This window comes from Hydra vulgaris, chromosome 02, assembly GCF_038396675.1.
Source record: "Hydra vulgaris chromosome 02, alternate assembly HydraT2T_AEP".
NCBI lineage: Eukaryota > Metazoa > Cnidaria > Hydrozoa > Anthoathecata > Hydridae > Hydra > Hydra vulgaris.
The window spans coordinates 24,684,674-24,707,251 of NC_088921.1; the positions used below are offsets into that span (position 1 = coordinate 24,684,674).

The 22,578-nt window shown below is 27.7% G+C and overlaps 1 protein-coding gene across 1 annotated transcript; it reads left to right on the plus strand.

Annotated features, from left to right (window-relative positions):
• The first annotated feature begins 679 nt into the window (after positions 1 to 679).
• LOC136075948 (tigger transposable element-derived protein 4-like) lies at positions 680 to 15,762 on the plus strand. The gene is made up of 4 exons (XM_065789398.1): positions 680 to 790; positions 5,675 to 5,743; positions 5,946 to 6,147; positions 14,120 to 15,762. The coding sequence occupies exons 1-4, from the start codon at positions 680 to 682 to the stop codon at positions 15,760 to 15,762; spliced, it is 2,025 nt and encodes a 674-aa protein (XP_065645470.1).
• Positions 15,763 to 22,578: the final 6,816 nt, after the last annotated feature.

Genomic DNA, 22,578 nt, shown 5'->3' on the forward strand with positions numbered 1-22,578 from the left:
TTATTATGATTAAATATATGTAAACTTGGTGTGGAAAATTTAAAAACACTCTTCGGCAATTACGTGGGTTCTATTAAATAATAGCTCCTATTTATTTTTATTGTAATTATGTATTAAGCGGTTTTTGTCAAGTTAATTTTTGCGGACAGTTGTTTTTTATAAACTGATGTAAAACTTTTGTAAAGATGAGTGGACTTCAAGGTGAAAGGATATTTTTTTTTAAAAATTTTTTTAATTTTGAGCAAGAAAAATACCAGCTAACTGGGGATGGATTCAAGTATTAAATTATTGGATATCTTTGAAACGTATGATGAAATTTTGGACGCTTGAATTCAGATATAGCAAACGAGAGTGAATTCAGAAATGCACAATGTGAAACTGGAGTTAGTCTTCCAATCTTTCTAAGAGGTACTTTTTATTTAGTTAATGGTGCTTTAAACGCTGAAAATAAGCAAGACGAAGAAGAGTTTGAGGATGTTTTGTTAGCAGCACTCTCTTTAGATGTTTTTGCTGCATTAAAACTTTTGCAATACAAAAATCAAATGTTGGAGAGAAAGTTGATGTGTTTTTGGCCTACTTGAAACGATTAGCTTATCTCGCTAAATAGTCTGAAGAGTCTGTTCAATTAGCGTTTGTCCTTGGACTATTCGAGTATTTATTATTAAGATTTTAAGCTTTTATGGATCAAATTGATGTTATATTACCCAAAGTAAGGACTGCTTTGAAACATGTATGCATTGATGATGCTGTTGCTTTTGCGTTTCGAAATCAAGCTACAAAAGTTCCGTTGGTGTGCTTCAATTGAAAAGGTTTAAATCCTTTTATGAAAAAATGACCCCTTGCATGGAACAGTTTCATTGAGACGTATACAAGAGATGCAGATGTGTGTTGAGAAGCTTAGAAAATGGATAAGCTTAGACAATGGGAAATAAACCTGAAATGATTGATTTACGCAAAGCTTATCTTCGGTTAAAAACTAAGGAATCTCTTTGAGCATTCCAAACTGTGATGTTTCAAAACAAAAAGTATTTATTGGCACGACTTGGTTTTGGATTAAATGTCGCGCCAATGATCATGAAATCTATTGTGAGTGCCTTTATTGATTAAGACGAACTGGTGAAATGGGGCAAATCTGTTCACGTGGACAACATGTTTGTCAATGAGGAAGTAGTGAGTCTTCATTTTGTCAAATAACATTGTGAAAAATATGGTTTGGAGAGTAAGGAAGGTAAACCCATTGAATATAATGGTGGGAGTATATTGGGATTACGTATGTACAAGGGTAATGAAAATATGAAGTAATGCAGAGAGAATCGAGTCAGTGCAATTTCGATAAAAGTTAACAGAAGGGCAGTGTTAGTAGGCCACTTGCCAGTTTTTAGTTAGTTACGTGTAGTTTGCAGCCTTTTATAAAAAGGGATTGTTACTTTGACAAAAGGTTGGGACGATGAAGGTTGCAATGAAAATTTAAAGTTCGAACTTCAAGAATATAGGACGAGGTGATAGAGTGCGATCCAGCTTAAGGCTGTTCATGGTGATGAGGGTGATGTGTAGGTTGAAGCTTGGTCTTTGGCAATTGGTGCTTTTATTCAGTTGGTAAAACTACTGTAAAAGATGCAGCTGACTGAGCTCTCGTGAGCTCAGTCAGCTGACTGAGTTTGGAAATGTTTAATTTGGTTATTACCTTTATTTTAAGTACTTTAACTTTTTATAAAGTTTATATACATAACATATATGAAATGTATTATTTCAGATATTAAATTATTATTTTCAGTTATGTTCTTATTAAAAACATACCTTTTAAAACTTACATTATTAAGAATTTTTAACCCCTTTCTGGTTTTAAATTAGAAAAGGTCGGCGCGGTAAACTTAAAATCAGCTTGAGCGCCTCTTATTTTCTATATCGTGGAAAATAATCGCTAGTCAACGGTCAATGACCGCCAAAAACTTGGAAAAAATTTGGTAGGGTGGTTAAAATATTTTTTTTGCTTTTTTTATTACTTAAGTTCGTTGATATTCTACGTTCTTTATCAAGCAAACTTTATCAACTTTATCAAGCAAAGTAAAATTTTTTGGTGTTTGGATTTTATTGGTTTGATGACGTATTAACACTCAACTGCTTCATAACTTTTTCACACCAGCAAAAATTTCAGATATAGTTTTTACGAAACTTTTTTAAGTAAATATTGTGGTAAGTCTCCATATAAATTGAGGGTTGAAGTCGAAAAATCTTAAAATAATATAATGTTAATATAATATAATAAACCAGATAAAAAAAATTAAGCTATTATTAAGATAAATTGTATACTTATTTTGATTTTTTGAATATATTATTGTTTAATTTATGGTGATAACAATTACAAAAGCCTTGTTTTGATCACTTTATAATTTTTATCAGCTCTTTTGATCCAGTTATCTGCCTTGTTGCCATTGTGACAATGCCACAGATTTAGGTGTTTGTTTGTGCCCATTTGAACTTATATAAATGCAATCTTGAATTAAAGATAAAACTTTTTTTTTAATGGTTTTCTCTATACATATGTAGGATTCAATTTTTGGTTCATCATCAATACATAACAGCCAAACAAAAAAATGAAATAATTCAGGTGGTACAATGTTCTCTATATTTTTAACTGAGAATTCAGAAGATAATGAAGGCCATGTTGAAAAGAAATCAGAAGTTGTATTTATTATATTTCAAAAATGCAATGCTGTTCTATATATGCTACTCGTATCAACAAATTCATAGTTGACATTTTGAGGTTTATCAGAATCCGACAAAGGTTCTGTTTGAGAAAACTTACTTTGTGATATTTCATTATCATAAACAAGGCTCTTTTCAGCAAAATGGCAACTTAATAGATTTTCAAGAAAAACTAACTCATTTGAATTTCTTTTACCAGGTGTGTGGAAAATTAATTGTGGAAAAGCTGCTTGAGTCTTTGAATTTTAACGGGACACTTTATAATTACTGGCATCAATATTTTTTTCACGATAAACGATTGAAACAGACTAAACAACTTTGACATAAACATGATTTTCTTCTTTTTAATTAATTTTTCTATTATTATTTCATTTGAAAATATATGAAAAGATTTATTGTAATATTGAACTTTAGGCTGACCTTTGTGTTGATTTGCTAAACACTTTGTATAACTTATGTAACTCGTTTGATGATATTTAACTTTAAGAGCAACACAGCTCTTTCCGTTAATATGTATAAGAATATTTTCATCAAATTTATAGTTGGCTACTTCTCTTAACCTCCCACAATCAAATGTTTCTGATCTTGAGAGCGATTCAAGCGTTCGTTGTAGAGATACCTGAAACCAGCATTGAAAAATAATATTTCTAAACAGTTATTACCATCTAAACAGTTATCATCAAAAAGTTACTCTAATGCAATTTAAAAAAAAATTTAGTTATATTGTAAAAATATAATTTTCCTGTTAAACTGTTTGCAATACAAACAAAAAATTATTTTTTTAATTTTAATAATACTTATTTTCGCACCATTGACGTCAACCAAATCAAACAAATTAAAAAAAAAAATAAAGAGAGATTTTTAAGAAAAACTATGGTATAAAGTATGCATTAGCTATAGATTATTAAATAAAATTAGTTAATAATGTACAATTTTACCAGACCGTCAATTCCGCGCAAGCGTAACGCATGCGCAGATACGACGTAAAACTTACGTTAAGTAAGTTAAGTCTATCGTTACATAAGTAGCCCTGTTACCGTTAGATATAAGCTCAAAAAAGAAAAATATTTATATTTTCAAAGTTTTTAAAAATATATAAATAAAATGCCAGTCATTAACTACTCTGTTGAAAATGTTTAACAGTATGTCTCTAATGGAATAAAATATATATTTATGATAAAAAAACGTAAACTTTGTGGTATGTGTATATATAACCCACTATTTAAGTTAAACTTTGTTACAATTTATGATAAAGAGTTTATAATTATTGTACATTTTATATTTGATTTGTGTTTCTGAAGATAGTTTTGTGCTATGTCTTAGCCTTTCATAACATGTTCAATATCTTTAGCGAACCGACGTTTGTTTCTAATGTGAGTTTAATTTGAAACAACAAAAAAGTATTTTAATACTTTAAATATTTTATAAAGTATTGAGAAATTTGTTGCGGATATACTCGACAAGCAAAGTAATGTAAATTTAAATAAAATCAAAAAACTTAAAAAAAAAACAAGAAAAAAGCTTCGCAAGGTTAACAGCTGGAAACTTGAGAATATTCACTGAGAGACTTGTCAAGTACAAAAAAGAAAATACAAATAACCTAATTAAAATGAAAAAATTTGAAAGCGATTTAGAACAAACAAGTAAAAGAGTAGGGTAGGGTGGGGTAATATGGATTGTTGGGGTAAAATGGATATATTCAATAAGTATGCATGGAGTAAGTTATCTCTACATAATGTTGAAACCTGAAACCAACAGTTTATACACATAATAAGCTTCTTTTTTTAGCATTAACAATGTTTATATTTGATTTACATGAATAGTTAAAATGTAAAATAATTTGTTTTGAAAAAAATAAAATTTTGTCTGCAGACTTCAGTAATATTACTTATCCAAGAATAATGATGTAAATTTATTAGTTGGACCATCATGTAACAACATGCAAAATTTAATTTATAAGTTCTCTAACCCATATTGATAAGTAAACAAAAATCTAAAATGGGGTAAAATGGATATACAGGTACAAATGATAGTGGGGTAAAATGGATATATATAAAATATATAAAATCCTATTAACATTATAGAAGTTTGTTACAAAATCATAAGCTGCATGACATTTATTTATATACTTTAGGTCACTTTTGCTTTTAAATATAGTATTATACATTTTCCAGCGACATATAATAGTTTTATCTAATGTTACCGAACTATTTATATTAAGATCATAGTTCAAATTTGTTTTCATTGAATCGCAAGGGTAAAACTTTAACTCCCATTTAAATATTTCATATTTAATTTTTGTATTCCTCGTTTTATTTTATTACCGTATTTTACTTTATAATTAAATATTATATTTTACATAATTAAAGTTAACTTTATAATATTTTATATAAAATAATAAGACTGAAATAAACTATCATGCCTGAAATAAAATATCAGTGCAAGACTATAGGTACATACAATCACAGCTAATTAATGACTGCCATACAGCTTTTTAAGGAAGAGGAGTCCGTATACAATGTATCAAAGTCTTCTGGCCAAAAAGAGCAGAGTTTTAACAGCTCAAGATGTTGACGCAAGGTTTCAAGAAAAAGAGAAGAACAAAACTAAAAAGAAGACTGTATCAGTAAGAAAAAGAAAACTGCTAGTCATAACCAATATAGTTTGACCTTTAAATTCATGAAAAGCAATAAGTGTGATATATGTATCAAATATATTATGAGTATCCGTATTACCCCACCAGTGGGGAGTCGACACTTATTAGAAAAGAATTACGAGTGGGCATGAAAAAAGCACGAGACGCTGGGAAGTTTGCGTACATTTTATACGACAAGTTGATCGTTTGCGAATGGTTACCAAAAGCAACGTAAATATTTTATATTCCATTTAGTTTTTAACGGTACTTTTTTTTATCTTTTTTTATCTTATTAATAATACTTTATTTTTAAGATTTTAATTTAACCTTTAGAAATGGAGAACAATCTCTCAACCTTTAGTAATAATTACTCCGACAATTATATTAAAAACATATTTGAAAGTGAGTATTATTCCATATCTGAATCTACTCAATATCTCCGTGAGAATAAGAATAGATTTTCAGTTTTGCATATTAATATTCGAATTATGAATAAAAACTTTGAGAACTTTAAATGTTTATTGGAGGAAATTAATCATGATTTTAAAATAAAGTGTTTCACTGAAACTTGGCAAAAAGAGATGAATATAATTCTAATTTTGAGTTAACGAACTATGCATCAGTTCATCAAATGCGCAATATATGCGAAGGTGGTGTTGTTAGCATTTACATTCACAATTCCATTAGTTTTATTCAACGTAAAGATCTTAATGTAAACAATACAGATTGTGAGTCGTCATGTGTTGAAATAATAAACACGTTAGGAAGAAATATTATTATCAATGCTATTTATAGACAGCCAGCTGGTAGGTTAAAAATATTCAAAACTTATTTGCGTACATACTTAAACTCTGAAAATATATTGCGGAAGCATTTTTATGTAGTTGGGGATATTACCATTGGCTTAACCATGCTTTAAATAGTGAAGCAAAATAATCTTATTAGTATTCTTCTCAAATACAACTTTATCCCGACTATTAACAAAGCAACAAGAGTAACTAAAATATCATTGACATTACTAGATACTGAAATAACTAACAATTTTCATAATAGCCGTTATAAAACTCGTATAATCAGGACAGACTTAACTGATCAATTCCCTATATTTCTTATTACTGGTAGGTTTACTTTAAATAATGATACCCTCAAATCAACAGTATAAATGAGGCAAATCAATGAAAGCTCCTTAAGCCAATTTAAAGAACTTGTCGATTGGATAAAAAAATATCATACTATGACTGTTAGTGTAATAAAATCTGTTTTTGATATTATTGAACCCTCGTTATTCCATATTTTTAATCTCTTACTTAAATCAGGTCATATTCCAGATAAATTAAAATTGCAAAAATAACCCCGATTTTTAAATCTGGTGATGAGACTAATGTTTCAAACTATAGACCAATTTCAGTGTAGCCCTGCTTTTCGAAACTAATTAAACGCATTATGTATAACAGACTTTATAAATATTCAACTGAAAATAAGATGTAATACTTTAATCAATACGGTTTAAAAAAAAAACCATTCTACTGACTATGCAATAATTGAATTGGTTAAACATATATCAAATGGGTTTAATAGTGATTGCTATACAATAAGGGTTTATATTGATTTATCTCAACCCTTCGATACTGTAAACCATAAGATACTTTTGAAAAAACTAGGAAAATATGGTATTAAAAATCAAAGTTTACTTAAGCTTAAATCATACCTAACTAACAGAAAGCAATTTATACTTAATAAATCAAAAGACTCAGAAAACATTTTAATAATTTGGGGGGTACCCTAAGGTTCTATCTTAGGACCCTTAATATTTTTACTTTATGTAAATGACTTATATTTAGCCTCAAAAATATCCAATACTATTTTATTTGTAAATGACACTAACTTATTTTATTCTCACAAAGAAATTTATGTTTTTTAGAATAGTAAATGAAGAATTAGATAAGATCAATGAGTGGTTGATAAGTAAGCGTCATTAATTAAATGCAAAGAAAACAAGAATTATCCTATTCCATAAGTCTAGTAAAGCCAAGAATATTCCTCTTAAATTACCGAATCTTTCAATCAACAACATAATAATTAAAAGAGAACTGACTACAAACTTTCTGGGAGTGCTTTTAGATAAAAAATTGTCATGGAAATTTCATATTAAATATATTGAAGGTAAAATTTCAAAAAATATTTCTATTTTCTATTGAACAAAACCTTTTCTTAATATTGAGTCTTTAAAAAATCTTTATTTTTCGTTTATAGACAATTATCTTTCGTACTGTAACGTTGCTTGGGGTAGCTCTAATCACACTAAGCTAAAGAATATTTATAACAAACAAAAACATGCTTGCAGGATAATATTTGCAGCAACCAGAAATGAACAATGTGAACTTCTTTTACGTCAGCTTAGAGTTTTAAATATTTATAAGCTTTTATTTCATCAATTTTTACTATTTATGTTCAAAGTAAAATGTGGGTTATCTCTAGTAACGTTTCAATCCTATTTTAATGAAATCTTTCATAGAAATTCTACCAAGAGAAGAACTTTGTCGTTCCAATCATACATCTTAAATTAAGTTCGCACTAAATTCAATATCGGGGACCTTTTGTTTAGAAAAAATTTTATCCAATTTTTAATGAAAAACAAAACTTCGTTTTAAACTGCACTTTGAAAAATTTTATGGCAAATTTAAAACGGAATTTGATAAACATGGCCTTTGATATATTAGATTTCAAATATCTTTTTTAATATCTTTTTTGATAATTTAAAAATGTTTGAATTATGTCACTTAAAATAATCGGGTAAACTTTTGCATTTTCTTTAGCTTTTGTAACTATTGGTTTACAAACCATTAGTAGCAAACAATATACATAGAAGCGGTACACCCCTAATATAAATGTAAATTACATTTGGAGTAAATATTAAATTATGTAATTTGAAAATGTAGTTAGTTTTAATATGTAAAAATACTTTTGCATGTAAAAGTAAATTACTTTTTGATGCGATATTCTTTTTCACAAGTTATATTTGAAAGTAATTTATGTTAAAGAAAATCACATCAAAAAAGTAATTTACTTTTAAATGTACATAAAAAAACAAAAGAAAACAAAAAACTTGCTTTTAAAGTAAAAGTCATTTCATAAAAACTATTTACTTTATTGTAAATGTAAATTCAATTTGAACGCTTTTTTTTTGTCGAAAATATTTATTCAAAATCGCTGAAAATTTAATCTAAGATATAAAAAAAGTAGACAAGGAAAGAAGACGCTTATAATTATTTATGTAACTAACTTTTTCATAAAATAATACTTAAGTAATTTTTTAAATATCATTAATTATTCGTGTAAGTAAAAAAAATGGAAATAAAAGATCCCTACTTTAAAAACAAAATAAAGATACATCATTAAATAATATGTGCTTTGGTTACGTAAAAATGATCTAATTGAAATATATCCTAATGAAGACTTTTCATTTGAATATTTAAAGTTTGGCAGCAACTAATTCTACTGCCAAACGTTCTTTTCCGTGTCTCAACGGAATTAAAAGTTACTTTAAGTCAAAAATGTCAAAAGATAGATTATGTGAAGCATTATTTTCGATTGAATCTGATATTAATGAATCATACGATGTTATTTTTCAATTTTTTGCAGAAACGTTTTTAAGGCGTCATCCTTTGTAAATACTCGTAATAATTTATCGTGATTAACTTTAGTTTGACAATTGTTTTGATTATCGTTTTGTTTCAAGTTTTCAATGAATTGTGATTTTTACCAAGTCTTCGAATTTATTTTTTTTTTTTTTTTTTTTTTAGTGGATATTTGTTGTTTTTATTTTTTATTTTTATTTATATTAATCAATATATAATAATTGTCTCCATAAAAATCGGGAGTTAGGAAAGCAGCGCGTTTTTATTTATCTTTTTTTATATAAATATTATTAAATTAAATATAATACACAAACCTTCAATAGTTGTTCATTTATTACCAATAAAAAGACCTTAGATTTTAACGAAGTGTTTTTAAAGTGTTTATTTTTATTAGTAAAAAACTAATGTTTATAAATGATAATATATCCATTCCCATTCTTTATTTATCAAAAGCAGTTTTTAAAGGCAAATTTTTCTAATATGCTATGAATAGTCCAATGCTAAATAATTATATATTGTATTTGTGCCACACTGGTGAAAAAAGAGGAAAAATCATGGTTAAACTACTTGTCCAATTTTGAAACATCCTTTTTTTCTAACTTTTTTTTCTTTTATATTTTGTATATTATTAAGGTAATCGATAGGGAAAGTAGGGGTAAAGTGGATCGAGGGGCACAGTGAATAAGAGGCTTTTTCTCAAAGATTAGAATTTTGTTCATCTTGATATTGTTCAAAGATTAGGATTTTGTTCATCTTGATACAGTTAGTACCTCATAATTTTTAACTACCGGTTTTTGGTAGCCAATTTTTGTTTTTTGTTAACTAAAGTAAATTTTCTTACCGTCATGTGTTTGTTTGAGATCATGGTTGAAAAAATTTTAAAAGTTGAGGTTTTTTATTCGAGTTATTAATATTTATGCTTCCTTTTAGAAATTTAGCTTTTCTTTTAAGAACACTCATGTCCCAAAAAATTAGACTTAAACTTGATTTGTTATGGGTGGGGTACAGTGAACTGGGGTGCAGGGAATAGGTTGATTCACTACACCCCATCAATGATTTTAAAGATAAAATTCATGCATTTTTAACAAACAAACTACATAAAAATGTATTTATTAGTTTTATGTTATAATTAATAATTTTTGAATGATTTTTGAATTTTAAAATATTTTTATAAGTTTTGTTATCAATAAAATTTTTTTATTGTTTTCTCAATTTTCAAAATGTCTATTTTTTCAATTTTATACTTATCTAACTAATAAAAGTATGTCAAAAGTAAAGTGTACAGTTTCTTTTCTGGCTCAGAATCATAGTTAATTGGCTATGCCGTTATTCACTATCATTAATTCACAGCTGTGTTAATTGATTCACTGTACCCCAGTACTGTGGCACAGTAAACAACGTAACACAACTCAATTTCTGTGAGCCGTTAGATAATAAATATTTGGGTTTTAATAATTTATTATCATGAAGGACATATATCTCAATCCTTTAGGCTTGAAAAAAATAAAATACATATTTTAGGTTTTGCTCAATTTCAAAAATAAAGAATTTCGATCCACTGTGACCCAACTTCCTCTAATTACTTTTTTGTTTTTAATTTAATAGATGAATGTTTACACTTTTAAAAAAGATTTTTGTTTTTTGTTAGTATATGTGTAAACATATTTTTTCTTTAAGTGCGCGGGTACCCAACTACCCGACTTTCCTCTATAACCTCTCAGCGTTCAAAAGTTATGACCATATATAATTTGTAACCACTTAAAATGAGGGGAGTTCAAACTTTTTATGGACACACTTTTTAAATGCTGAAATATTATACTGGGAAACGTAAAATTTTTTGCAAAGCGTCCTTATTTTGCATAAGTATAAAGCAATAATTGTTTGGAATTCGCTTCATGTCTGGAAGTTAGCCACCTAAAAGATCAGAAAAGGAGCAGCATCAGCGCAATGGTTAGCGCGTTTGTCTCAAATGCTGGATATCCATGATTCAACGCAACCTCAGGCCAAATTTTATTACATCACTAAGGAAGGGGGCGTAATAATACTCTTCCGCGGTGCTCTGTTATTCAAATACTCTTCTGCGGTGCTCTGTTACTCAAATACACTTCCGCGGTGCTCTGTTATAAAATCGTAAGGACTTCTTGGGGCACCTAAATTTAATTTAAAAAAAAAAAAAAAAACGAGTATAGATTTTATTATATATTTAAGTGTGTCAAGAAAAGATAACCAAAAAAAAATAATAAAAAAATGCAAGAATATAGTTTATTATATATTTAAGTGTGCCAAGAAACGAATACCAATAATATTTTTATTTAATTTACTTTTAAGAATAAAATTTAAAATCAAGACTTAAAATACTTGAAAATTACTTAAAACAAAAAGTTTTTAAAATGTTTCGAGTTGCCCTTTAAATTTTCTTATTTAAAATTTTTATAACTTAAACTTAAACATATTATGACTTAGTTTTCAAGAAGATTGAAACGATACGCTCTTTCGTCATTTTTCTAAACCCCAAAATTTTTCTAATATGGTGTGTCTTAAAAATTTTTTTCAAGTTGTTTTGTTTTATTTTTTAAAAACATTAATAAAAATAATTAACGCATACTTACAAAAGCGAAGAGCGATGTCAGTGTTGGTTATATATACATACAACAGCCGAACAACCAATGGCAGAATAAATTATTCGTCTATTACTTTTGTTTTAAGATGTTGTTTTTTTGTGGAATACTGATGCTTTTTGCTGCGTAATAATATGATTCTTTGTTGTGGAATACTGCTAACATTAGTTGTAGAACATTGAAAATTTTGCAACAAAATGCAAAATTACCAATTTTCTACAACTATATCTAAAAAAAGAATAACGCCTTTTTGTTAAAGAAAAAGAGATTTAGTATCTGTTTTGATTTATATGTAAAAAAAGGAAGTATAGCATAAATTGGTAACATATTTAGTTTTCTAAATAAATTATTACTACTAATAAAGAAAAATCATCTATTTAACCTAAATATTTTTATTTTATAAATCAAAACAAAGTAAGGTTTAATATTATTAATCAAAGCAAGGTACAGCGCGTTCTTAGACGCAGAGTTAGATATGAATACAAAAAAAAAGACATAAATGCTTTTTTTTTCCGTATTGGAAAGAATAGCCAGTTTTAATGATAAGTTGTAAGAATCTTACCTTTTGATTCGTTAATACTTTCATTTTTTTTTAAAATAAATTTGCTGCAAATTATCTAAATAATTTACTGAGCAAAATTTATTTTATGTGTTTTTATGGAAGGTCTGATTTAAGTGAAGAATACTGAATGATACACGTTGACTGTAGCAAAGTAATGATGATTCTAAGTGGTAAAAAAAACACATTGTATCTAATGTAGTCGCAAGATTTTGCCCCATGGTACATTTTTTCACTGCCATAGAGCACCTCCCCATCGGTAAATATTATAAATACTACCTTGAATATACTGATAATTACTTTCTTTTTCGTCTTTAAAGGTTGATTTTCTGCTCATTCAACTTTTTTTCAAGCTTTGCAGCAAGTACTCTGTAAAAATAAGAAGTGTTTAACACTTAAATATAAAAACTTTCTTTACACGTGTTCAAAAGCTCTGAAAAACATATTTACGGAAAAAATAAACTTTGGAGACGCGGCTTCCGATTGAACCCATGTCACGTGCTAGGGTTTTGATTATCAACTGCTTCATAAACGACGTCATAGGAAATCTAAAGAAAAATTTCAAAGGATTATTGCATTTATTTAAACATAGTCATAAAAAAACAAAACCCTGTTTTTAAATAAAAGTCAAAATGATTTGTGTGAAATGATAAGTTGCAAAATAAACTAAGTGTGAAGTATAAAACACCACGTTGTTGATGTATTAGGAATAAACATTATTGACCCTTCAAAAATATAACACTAAACAAATATAAACCATCTTTAGATATAGTTATTTGAATAGTATACTTATTTGTTAATACTTGAGTAAGATAACTTTTTTTTATAAAACAGTGGTTGGTCATTTTTACAACAAAAAAGTTAAAGTACATTTTTGAAACAAAAGCCACTGACACGATAAAATTAATCTAACAAACTAATCTAGTTATTTTAATTAATTTAAATTATTTTATATCTTGTAAATGTAAAAGCAATTCTAAAAGTATAAAAAACGTGTTCGGTGTTTTTTCAATATCGGTGAAAGATATTCCAAATCATTTTTATTTCTAAACAAAACTTTTTATATAGTTTATGTATTTTTTATATTTTTTATAGTTTGCATGGTTTATATAGCTATGAAAAAATAAGAAGAGTAGTTTCAAAGTCTTTTTATTTGTTTGAATTTTATCTGATCTTAAAATTAGTACTTTTTAGAATGAAAAAAAAAACAAACAAATTTGAGCCAAATTAGCTCAAAAATGCTTTCATGTAGGGGAGATGGGGGCGCATTGATCGCCGGGGCAGTATGATCTTTTAACTTTTACTCGTTCATTTTTGCCTTACTAGAAGTGAGGTTGCAATTTAATTAACCATTATGCTTCCCTAATTGATTATTCGTAATATTTTTTCATAAGGTTATCAGCGTCAAAAAAAATAAAGAAAATATTGTTTTTCGTCATAAAAAGTGATTTTTTTAAATCGTACTATAATTCAAATATATTTTTATTTAGATGTCTGTATGGGTTAACAACAATTTTATTTTAAATTTGTAAGTGTTAGGTGTATAATATAATATATAATTTTTATTTGGCTGCAATTTATACAGTAGATATTGCTACCAATATGTTACCTATACCTATTGGGGTACATTGATCTTTGACTATGCGGGGCCCATTGATCGGAGGATCAAAGTGCCCCATAGAAGACGAAGTGCCCCATGTTTTTGTTTATAAGCAATACAGTTAAACGAATGGAATTGTATTTATAATTTTAAAAAAAACTATATATAAACAAACAATAGCTTTTAGCATTTCATTTTTTAAATCTACTTATGTTATAAGCTAGTAATAATAATACTATTATTTTATAATATCAAAAGAATAATATTTAACATAATAATTAAAAAATATTTAACATAATATTATTATGTTAAATATTAGCATTTATTAAAAACATATGTTTTTATTGATATATTTTTTTACAGATCTTAAAATGGTTAGAAATAGAATTAAAAAAACAAATAAAGTTGCTATACCAAGTGAAACAATGAAAGTAGCTGTTAATAAAGTTTTAGAAGGAATACAACTGAATGTTGTAGCACGTCAGTTTAACATAGATAGAATGACTTTAAAAAGATATTGTCGTAAAAAGAGGCTTAATCCAAATGAAGCTTTCAAGCCTAACTACAACAATAGACAAGTTTTTACAGCAGAAGATGAAAAAAGTTTATCAAGTTATTTACTAATTGCATCAAAAATGAACTATGGCCTTTCAACTAGGTCAACGCGATTATTGGCATATGAATTTGCTTTAAAAAACAATAAGATATGCCCATCATCATGGATCAAAAATAAAATTGCAGGCATTGATTGGTTGCAAGGTTTTATGAAAAGACAGCCAGAGTTGTCTCTAAGAACACCTGAAGCAACGAGCTTCGCTCGATCAACAGCTTTTAACAAACACACTGTAAGAGAGTTTTTTCAAAATATAAAAACGGTAAGCAATCGATATAAATATAATCCTAACTGTATATATAATGTTGATGAAACTGGTTTAACAACCGTTCAAAAGCCGGTAAAGGTTTTAGCTGGTAGAGGAAGCAAACAAGTTGGAAGAATCACATCTGCAGAACGAGGAACATTGGTAACTGGATGTTGTGCCTCTAATGCTATTGGAAATTCCATTCCTCCATTATTTATTTTTCCTAGGGTAAAGTTTCATGATTACATGATTAAGGAAGGACCTCCTGGATGTGTGGGATTTGCAAATCCTTCTGGTTGGATGAACTCAGAAATTTTCATAGAATGGATTAAACATTTTGTTAAATATTCAAACTGTTCTCAGGAATCTCCAGTTTTGTTACTTCTATACAGTCATGAAAGTCATATTTCTGTTAAAGGCTTGGAGCTTGCAATTCAACACGGAATTACAATGATAAGTTTTCCTCCCCATTGCAGCCATAAATTGCAGCCATTAGATAGAACTGTTTTTGGACCATTGAAAAGGTTTTACAATTCTGCATGTGATAATTGGATGGTTTCAAACCCAAGACCAATGACCATTTATGATATTGTTTCAATAGTTCGAGAACCGTATACAAAAGCTTTCTCACCATCTAATATACAGACAGGATTTAGAGTAGCTGGCATTGAGCCATTCAATTCTGAAATTTTCAAAGATGACGAATATTTACCATCATCAGTTACAGATAGAGCTGCTCCAGATACAGTTACTATTACTCCTGTCAACAACATGGAATCTGAAATGATACCAGCACATGTTAATCACATAGAGTCTGAAATAGCTATAGTAAATATTGAAACAAGTATTTTAAACAAAGTGTCAACAAGTGTTGCTTCTATAATTTCACCTGAGGTTTTAAAACCTTACCCAAAAGCATCTGCCAGAAAAAAAAATGTTAAAAGTAGGCAGTTAAAAACAAGGATCTTGACTGATACTCCTGTCAGAAATGAAATTCGTTTGTCAAAAGAAAATAAAATTTTGAAGCAAACCAAAAATCAACAAAAAGTCTTCACAAAAGATAAGAAAGAAACTAAGAATTACTTGCTTAGGAATAAAAAACAATGTAAACCAAAAGCTGCTTCACAACTTGACTTTCACAAATGATGAAATATTCTTAATCAAAATATTGTACTTTTAACAAGTTTTGTAAACTTAAAAGTTGTGTTCTTATTTCAGTCTTTATATTTCAGTTCTTATAAATTTCAAGTTGTTGTAAAGTTTTAAACGTATATAAAGCGGGTAGCTTATAGCTGCTGTAATTTATATATTTTTTAATTAAAAATTAGACTAGTGGGTTTAACTGCTATATTTAAAAAATAATTAAAAAATTTAGATGTATTATATGTTATACAATATTACCCTTTGACTAAATTATTTACAAGATTTAGTTATAGAAGTGTTAAACGTTTAGATAATATTACGCATATAAGATCAATGTGCCCCAAGTCAGAGATCATAGTACCCCATAGTTTGGGGTACATTGATCTTTTGAGAGGGTTGTTTAAAAGTTAAAATTATTCATGTTTATCATTTTTTTAAATCAAAATATTTATATATTCCAAAAGCCAGATAGTTCTACATGTGTTTCGTAGTTAATAAGTTTTTACATCTCTTTCAGGTTCTGCGCAATTTTCAAAACACTGCTACGGCGATCAATGCGCCCCCATCTCCCCTAATATTTTTATTAAAGCAAATAATTAACAATTTTGTAGTCAATTATTTTGTTTTGACTTATTCAATTAAAAGTTGTATACTATAAGTTTAAAAAGTTTTTTTCAAAGAGTTTATAGATCTTTAACCACTTAATAAGAGATTTTAAGTTGATTATAAAAATTAATGCTAGGTAGAAAAAATGTTATAAAAGCAGTTGTTTGGCAAAAATAAATTAATATTGTCCGCAAACATGGTTTGAAACTTTATTAAGATTTAAAAAAACTTTATTTATGCAAACCAAAACCAAAGTGATTTTAGCATTTTTATAAGCACACTTTATTTAATTAATTTTTCTTTTTAAAAATTTTTTTATTGTAGAGATACCGTCTAATTAAAATGGTAGATATATATGTATATATATTCACTTGGGAACGTCCATAACTTACGCAACGCTATATTTGTTTTAAAAAAAGAAGTACATATCTTAAGTTTTTTAACACAGCGAATTTCATTAAACTTAGAAAGCTATTTAAATTTTTTATTTAACTTGAGGCTAACGAGGGAAAACTTTTTATCTTTTTTGTTTTGTTTTTCATTGAAACTTAGCGTTGCTAAATTTATGGACAATCCCTTTCCACTAATTCAATAGAGGTAGAGGTTTTTCTTTCATAGGTGGTGAGACAAGCAATGAAAGAAATCAGGGTGAGGTGTCACAACACTTTCGAAAGTCCAAAATTTGAGTAAAATTTGCGTAAGTTTTGCTTAAGTTAAAAGTTACGCCAAGTATTATTCACAAACCTTGCGTAACCAAAAAAGAACGAAATTCTTAAGTTTTTACGTAAGTTATTATTCACAAACCTTGCTAATATTACTGAAGCAACAACTCTAAAAAACGGTATTCACAACATTTTCCTAAAAATTGCTCAGCATGCTTTACGCAAGAAAAATTACCGCTGCTATTTTCTTACTTTAGTTTGGCATAACTTTATATCATCTAATAATATTAAAAGTGGCTTTTTTATTATTGTAAATGATTTCAGATTTTGTTTGTTATTGCCAATAAAATATACTTTATATTAATTTTATACTGCTATAGGTTAAGTTATTTACTTAAATAATACAACCATAATTTTTTTTTGACAACAACAATAATAACAATATAATTACCAAAAATATAGATGTTCTATATGGTCTTGTTTTAAAAAACTTGTTTTCATCTTAAATGTTAGGTTAAAAAAATATAGACTATACAAAATATATACAATAGTATTATTGAAGTATATACCTTAACTTGTATAACTAGCATAAAGAGAGAGAGTCTCTCTTTCTCTCTGTGATAGAGAGGAAATATGTGTGCTAATAAAAATGCAATATTCACAAAAATATGTAATTAATTCATTAACTTCTTAAATATCTTCTTTTTTTTTAAATTTACAAATGAGAACAAGGCTATTTGAAAATACAATAATGCTAAATCTCTGAGTAATCAGGCTATTAAAGTAAAAAGTATAAAAACTTAAATATTAAACTTACTTTGAATAATGATGCCATGTTCAATGATTTCATTTATACAGAGGTATCAGCATTATAAAGACGTTTTAAGATTATTTTGAATAATAATGCTCTGTTGTTAAATATTTTAATTATCAAGAGATTAATTTAATAAAAAAGGAGCATTGTTTTTTTCGAAGCCTAATTTCTCGGTAAATAATATTGTTATTTGAAAATAAAAAACATATTCTGTAATAGTTTGACTTGTTTTCGTAAATCTTTCATTTTGTATATCTAAATAAAATCTCATTGTTATAATTTGTTATTGCAAAGAGCAGGAGTTTCATAAAAAAATTCCTTGATACACCAGTTAGTCTAAATGGAATGATAGTGCTTTTCACAATTCAATAGAATTATTTTCTGTTACTGTTGAAAATAATCATTGCTTGCTTTGTCAATGAGTTAAACATTTCTATACTGCATGTGCATAATTCACAGCATTAACTTTACTCCATCCATCAAGTATAAGAACCATCTTTTTGTTCATACAAAAATGGTACCATAAATTCTCAATCTAAAAGTTTACAGAAAAAAACTAATAAAAAACAAATATATTTTGATTCAAACTTAACTTATATTAGTTATGTTAGTACAAATGAAACTGTACGCATCAAAGTTACGAATGTAGATTTATATCGACTAGATAGTAACACAGCAATAATATATTTTTTGTATAAGGTCTTGGAAAAATTGTTGAAATTTTGCTTATGTTTTCAAAATGTTTATAGTTTCAAAATCCTTATATTTCTGACAATTTGAATTTTGTTTATAAATAGTTTCAAATAAACTAGAATGCAATCAATAATAATAATTTATTGAAGCAATTTCTTTATTTAATGAAACTGTCACCAGAGAAAGTCAGAAGTGAGAATGTTAAAACAAAAAGTTAAAACAAAGTACTTAAGTTTAGCACTTTCATTATTTTATAAATGTGAAATTTTATCAAACTAAAGTATTTTGTTTTAACTTCTTGAAGCTATGCAAGACAAGTCGCATGATCTGAGCAGGGGTGAACCTAAACCTTTTTTAGTACCATAGGACCGGTGAGGTCGTAAAAAAAATGCTCCGAGATATTTTATTTCTTGTTGTTTTACTTCTTCTTTTTATATAAAAAAATAGAGAAAAAAAAATTCTTTCAAATCTTATTTTTCTGTATATTTTAGCTAGTTTGTTTAGTCGGTGATGTTTACAAATAAGGTTCACGGCAGGACAGGGTTTTACAACTCCCCGCATCAAAAATGTACCCTAAATATAAAATCTAATCATCACTGCTAGAAAAGAATAAGGAAAAAGCAAAGCCTTACAATATTTGATTTTAAAACTAGTCAAATAATTATTACTAGCTAAAATCAAACTCGTAAAGAGACAGCCTATTCCAAACCAAACTTTTCTATATTTTTACCTTATACCCTAGGTTTCCGAATCCGTAAATTACGGGTCGTTATCAGACCTACTGTTTCTATACATATCTATTTCACATCAATAATCGATATACCTTTTCCTTACTTACTTCACCCAGACAGCAAGCCTACATTGAACCGACGTTGAACCAATGCATGTTAATGCATTGGCCCAACGTTGAAATTCAATGTTAGCCCAATGCAGGGATGATCATTGGTTAGGCATTGGCCTAACGTTGTATACAACGTTTACCCAACTTTATTAAAGGGCCACTACTATATTTTGAAAAATTAAACCAATTTAAAACATTAATTTTCAAAGGATGATCTGACACAAAAGTGAATCCATTTCTTTCTCCTCTTAGATTTTTGGATTATATTTTTGTTAGAAATCTATATATTTAACACAGCACGTTGTTTAAAAACATAAATCAATTTAGGAGGCTGTTTATAATAGACGTAAAACCATGCTAAATTTGTGCGGTGCCAATTTAAAAATTATGGGTCAGCTTGCTTTCGAATTAATTAACTCAAATACTGCCCCCCTCTATTGATGGTCTGTATCCAGCTAATCAAAAAAGTTGCCTCCTACTAGATGGTTTGAATCCACTCATGCCCTGACAAACTGTTAGTCTATGTTATTGGAGTTTCTAGAAAATTGTTAGAGAGCTATTGGGGCTAAGGCCTGTTATGAAGAATTTTTAAAGATTCAAAAGCAAAAAAACATATACTGATACATAAATGGAAAGTCAAAATATACAGAAAATTAGACAATTATGGTTTATTTAAACATGCACAACGTTAAATTTAAATAAACATAGTTTTATTTTATTATTATTTCATATTACTTACTTCATATTATTCAACGATCAGTTATAATTTATTCTTGAATTTTTGGTGACAAAGAAAGTAAATATCAAATACAACTATTAATTATAACAACTTTTGGCAATTTTTACCTCACCTTCTTCTTTGTTAAACTTTTATAGGCCTCCCTTATAAAATAATGTCAATATTTGTTTACCTCTCTCCAGGAAAACGCTACGTCATAAACTACTACTAAAGCTGCCTTTATTCCTATTTTTTTAGTTAAAAACTTTATTAAAACAAGTAAAACTGTTGATGTCAATTTTTCCTGACCTCCTCCTCTCTCCTTGTCATCAACTGTCGAAATGTTTACAACTCCACATCCACCTTCTCCAAATAAAAACAACCAAACCCCTTTATTTTGTTGGCACCCCTTCTTCCTTATCAACAATTGTCAAAGTATTTAAGACTCCTCCTCTCCTCTGACATTATTAATGCAAAGCCCATTAAATAAAAATGACCAGAATCCTACTATATAGCTGTTCAGTGAAAGAAAAAGCTAAAAATCAAAAATTAGATCTAAACCACGGGATTTGCACGACCTCTAAACACATTTCTTGCTTCTAAGTTTACAAAACATGTATTTTTTGTTAGCATTAAACACGACATTAAACAAACAGATATTTGATAAGAAAGAAATAGCTGAAAACTTTAACAGTTTTTCTTTAAACATAGGAAAAAAATTAGCAGCAGATATAACTCCTGGAAATAAAACATTTCAACCCGATTTTAAAAAAAACACAATGTAATGAATGAGTTAGAACTGTCTCAATATGAATTTCAGGCATTCTTTAATGCAATTAAAATAAATAAAAGTGCCGGGTTTGATGATATTAATGTTAATGTTTTGAAAAGCTGTTTTTGATGTTTTTAAATTACCTCTTTTGCTCATCTTCAATCTTTCAATAACAACTGGTATTTTTCCTTGTCAATTAAAAATAGCAAGAGCAGCCCCTATGTACAAAAACGATGACGATTCTATACTATTTAACTAAAGACCTATATCTATCCTTCTTGGTTTTCAAAGTTGCTAGAGTGTATTATGTATAACAGACTGTATAGTTATTTTGAAAAACATAATATCTTATACAGCAAACAGTTTGGTTTCCAAAAAGAGCATTCAGCACATTATGCAGTAACTGATTTAGCCAGTCAAATTCTGAATGGATTTCCTAAAAAAAGTCATACTCTCGGCTTCTTTATTGACTTGTCAAAAACCTTTGACACTGTTGATCATAAATTCTCTTGTACAAACTAGAAACATATGGAGTAATAAATAGCAACTTAAAATAGCTGCAAAGTTACATTAAAAATAGAGAATAAGGAATATCTAATGATTCAAAGTGTACATAGTTAGACAAAATAAGCTGCGGAGTTCCTCAAGAATCTATTCTTAAACTTTTACTATTTCTGGTTTACGTGAATGATATTTATCTATCTTCAAATATTTTTATTTTTGTTCTTTTTGCTGATGAATCTTTTTTATACTCATTCCAATATAAAAAGAATTTTCTTTACAGTAAATCGTAATACATATATTTTTTATTGCTGAACGGCAAAGTACTTGCCGTTCAGCAATAAAAAATATATATTTTAAGCAAAAACAAGCCAGTAGAATTATATGTAATGTGCATAAATACGCCCACTCCAAGCCGTTACTCCGTGAAATAAAAGCTCTTAATGTCTATGAGTTAAACGAGTTTCAAAACTTGTTATTTATGCTTAAATATCAAAATGACATGCTACCAAAATTCTTTAATAAACGATTTCTAAAATTAAATCATAAATACTTAACGAGGTGCTCTATCCATAATTTTTATTTACCTAAGTCGACTCTTGAAACATCTGATTACTCAATTTGATATTTGGGCTCGTCTGTGGAACATAGTTCTTAATGAAAATATGAAGAGTTTAACTTCGATAAATTGTTTTTAAAATATAGCTAAAACATTATTTACCTGAATTAATAGACACAAACATATTTTTGTATTTTTAAATTATAAAAAAAAAAAAATTCTTGTAATATTTCTTACTGCATGTATTTATTTAATTTTTGCAATTTGTTGTATTCTTGTTGTAATTATGTTTTAACTTGTTTTATATAATGAGTATTTGTAAATTTATATAATGAGAACATTTTTAAAAAAATATTTTACGCTTACTATAGGGGCTTGGTGACAAGACTTCTGTCTTCTACTTGCTCCTGTCGTTATAAATTTTTTATTTTTATTTTTTTATTCAAATTTTTTATTGACATAAAGTCTTCAAGATAATCAAAAAAAAAATTTATCCTACTTATCATATCAATATTACATGAAGATAGCGTTATCTACAATGGAGAACAACAGTTTAAATGAGGATTTCTTTTGCACACGCAATCAAATGGAATTCTATTTGATTGCGAATTAAAACATGAAATTTTAAAACCTTTTAAGAAACTTTTAGTACT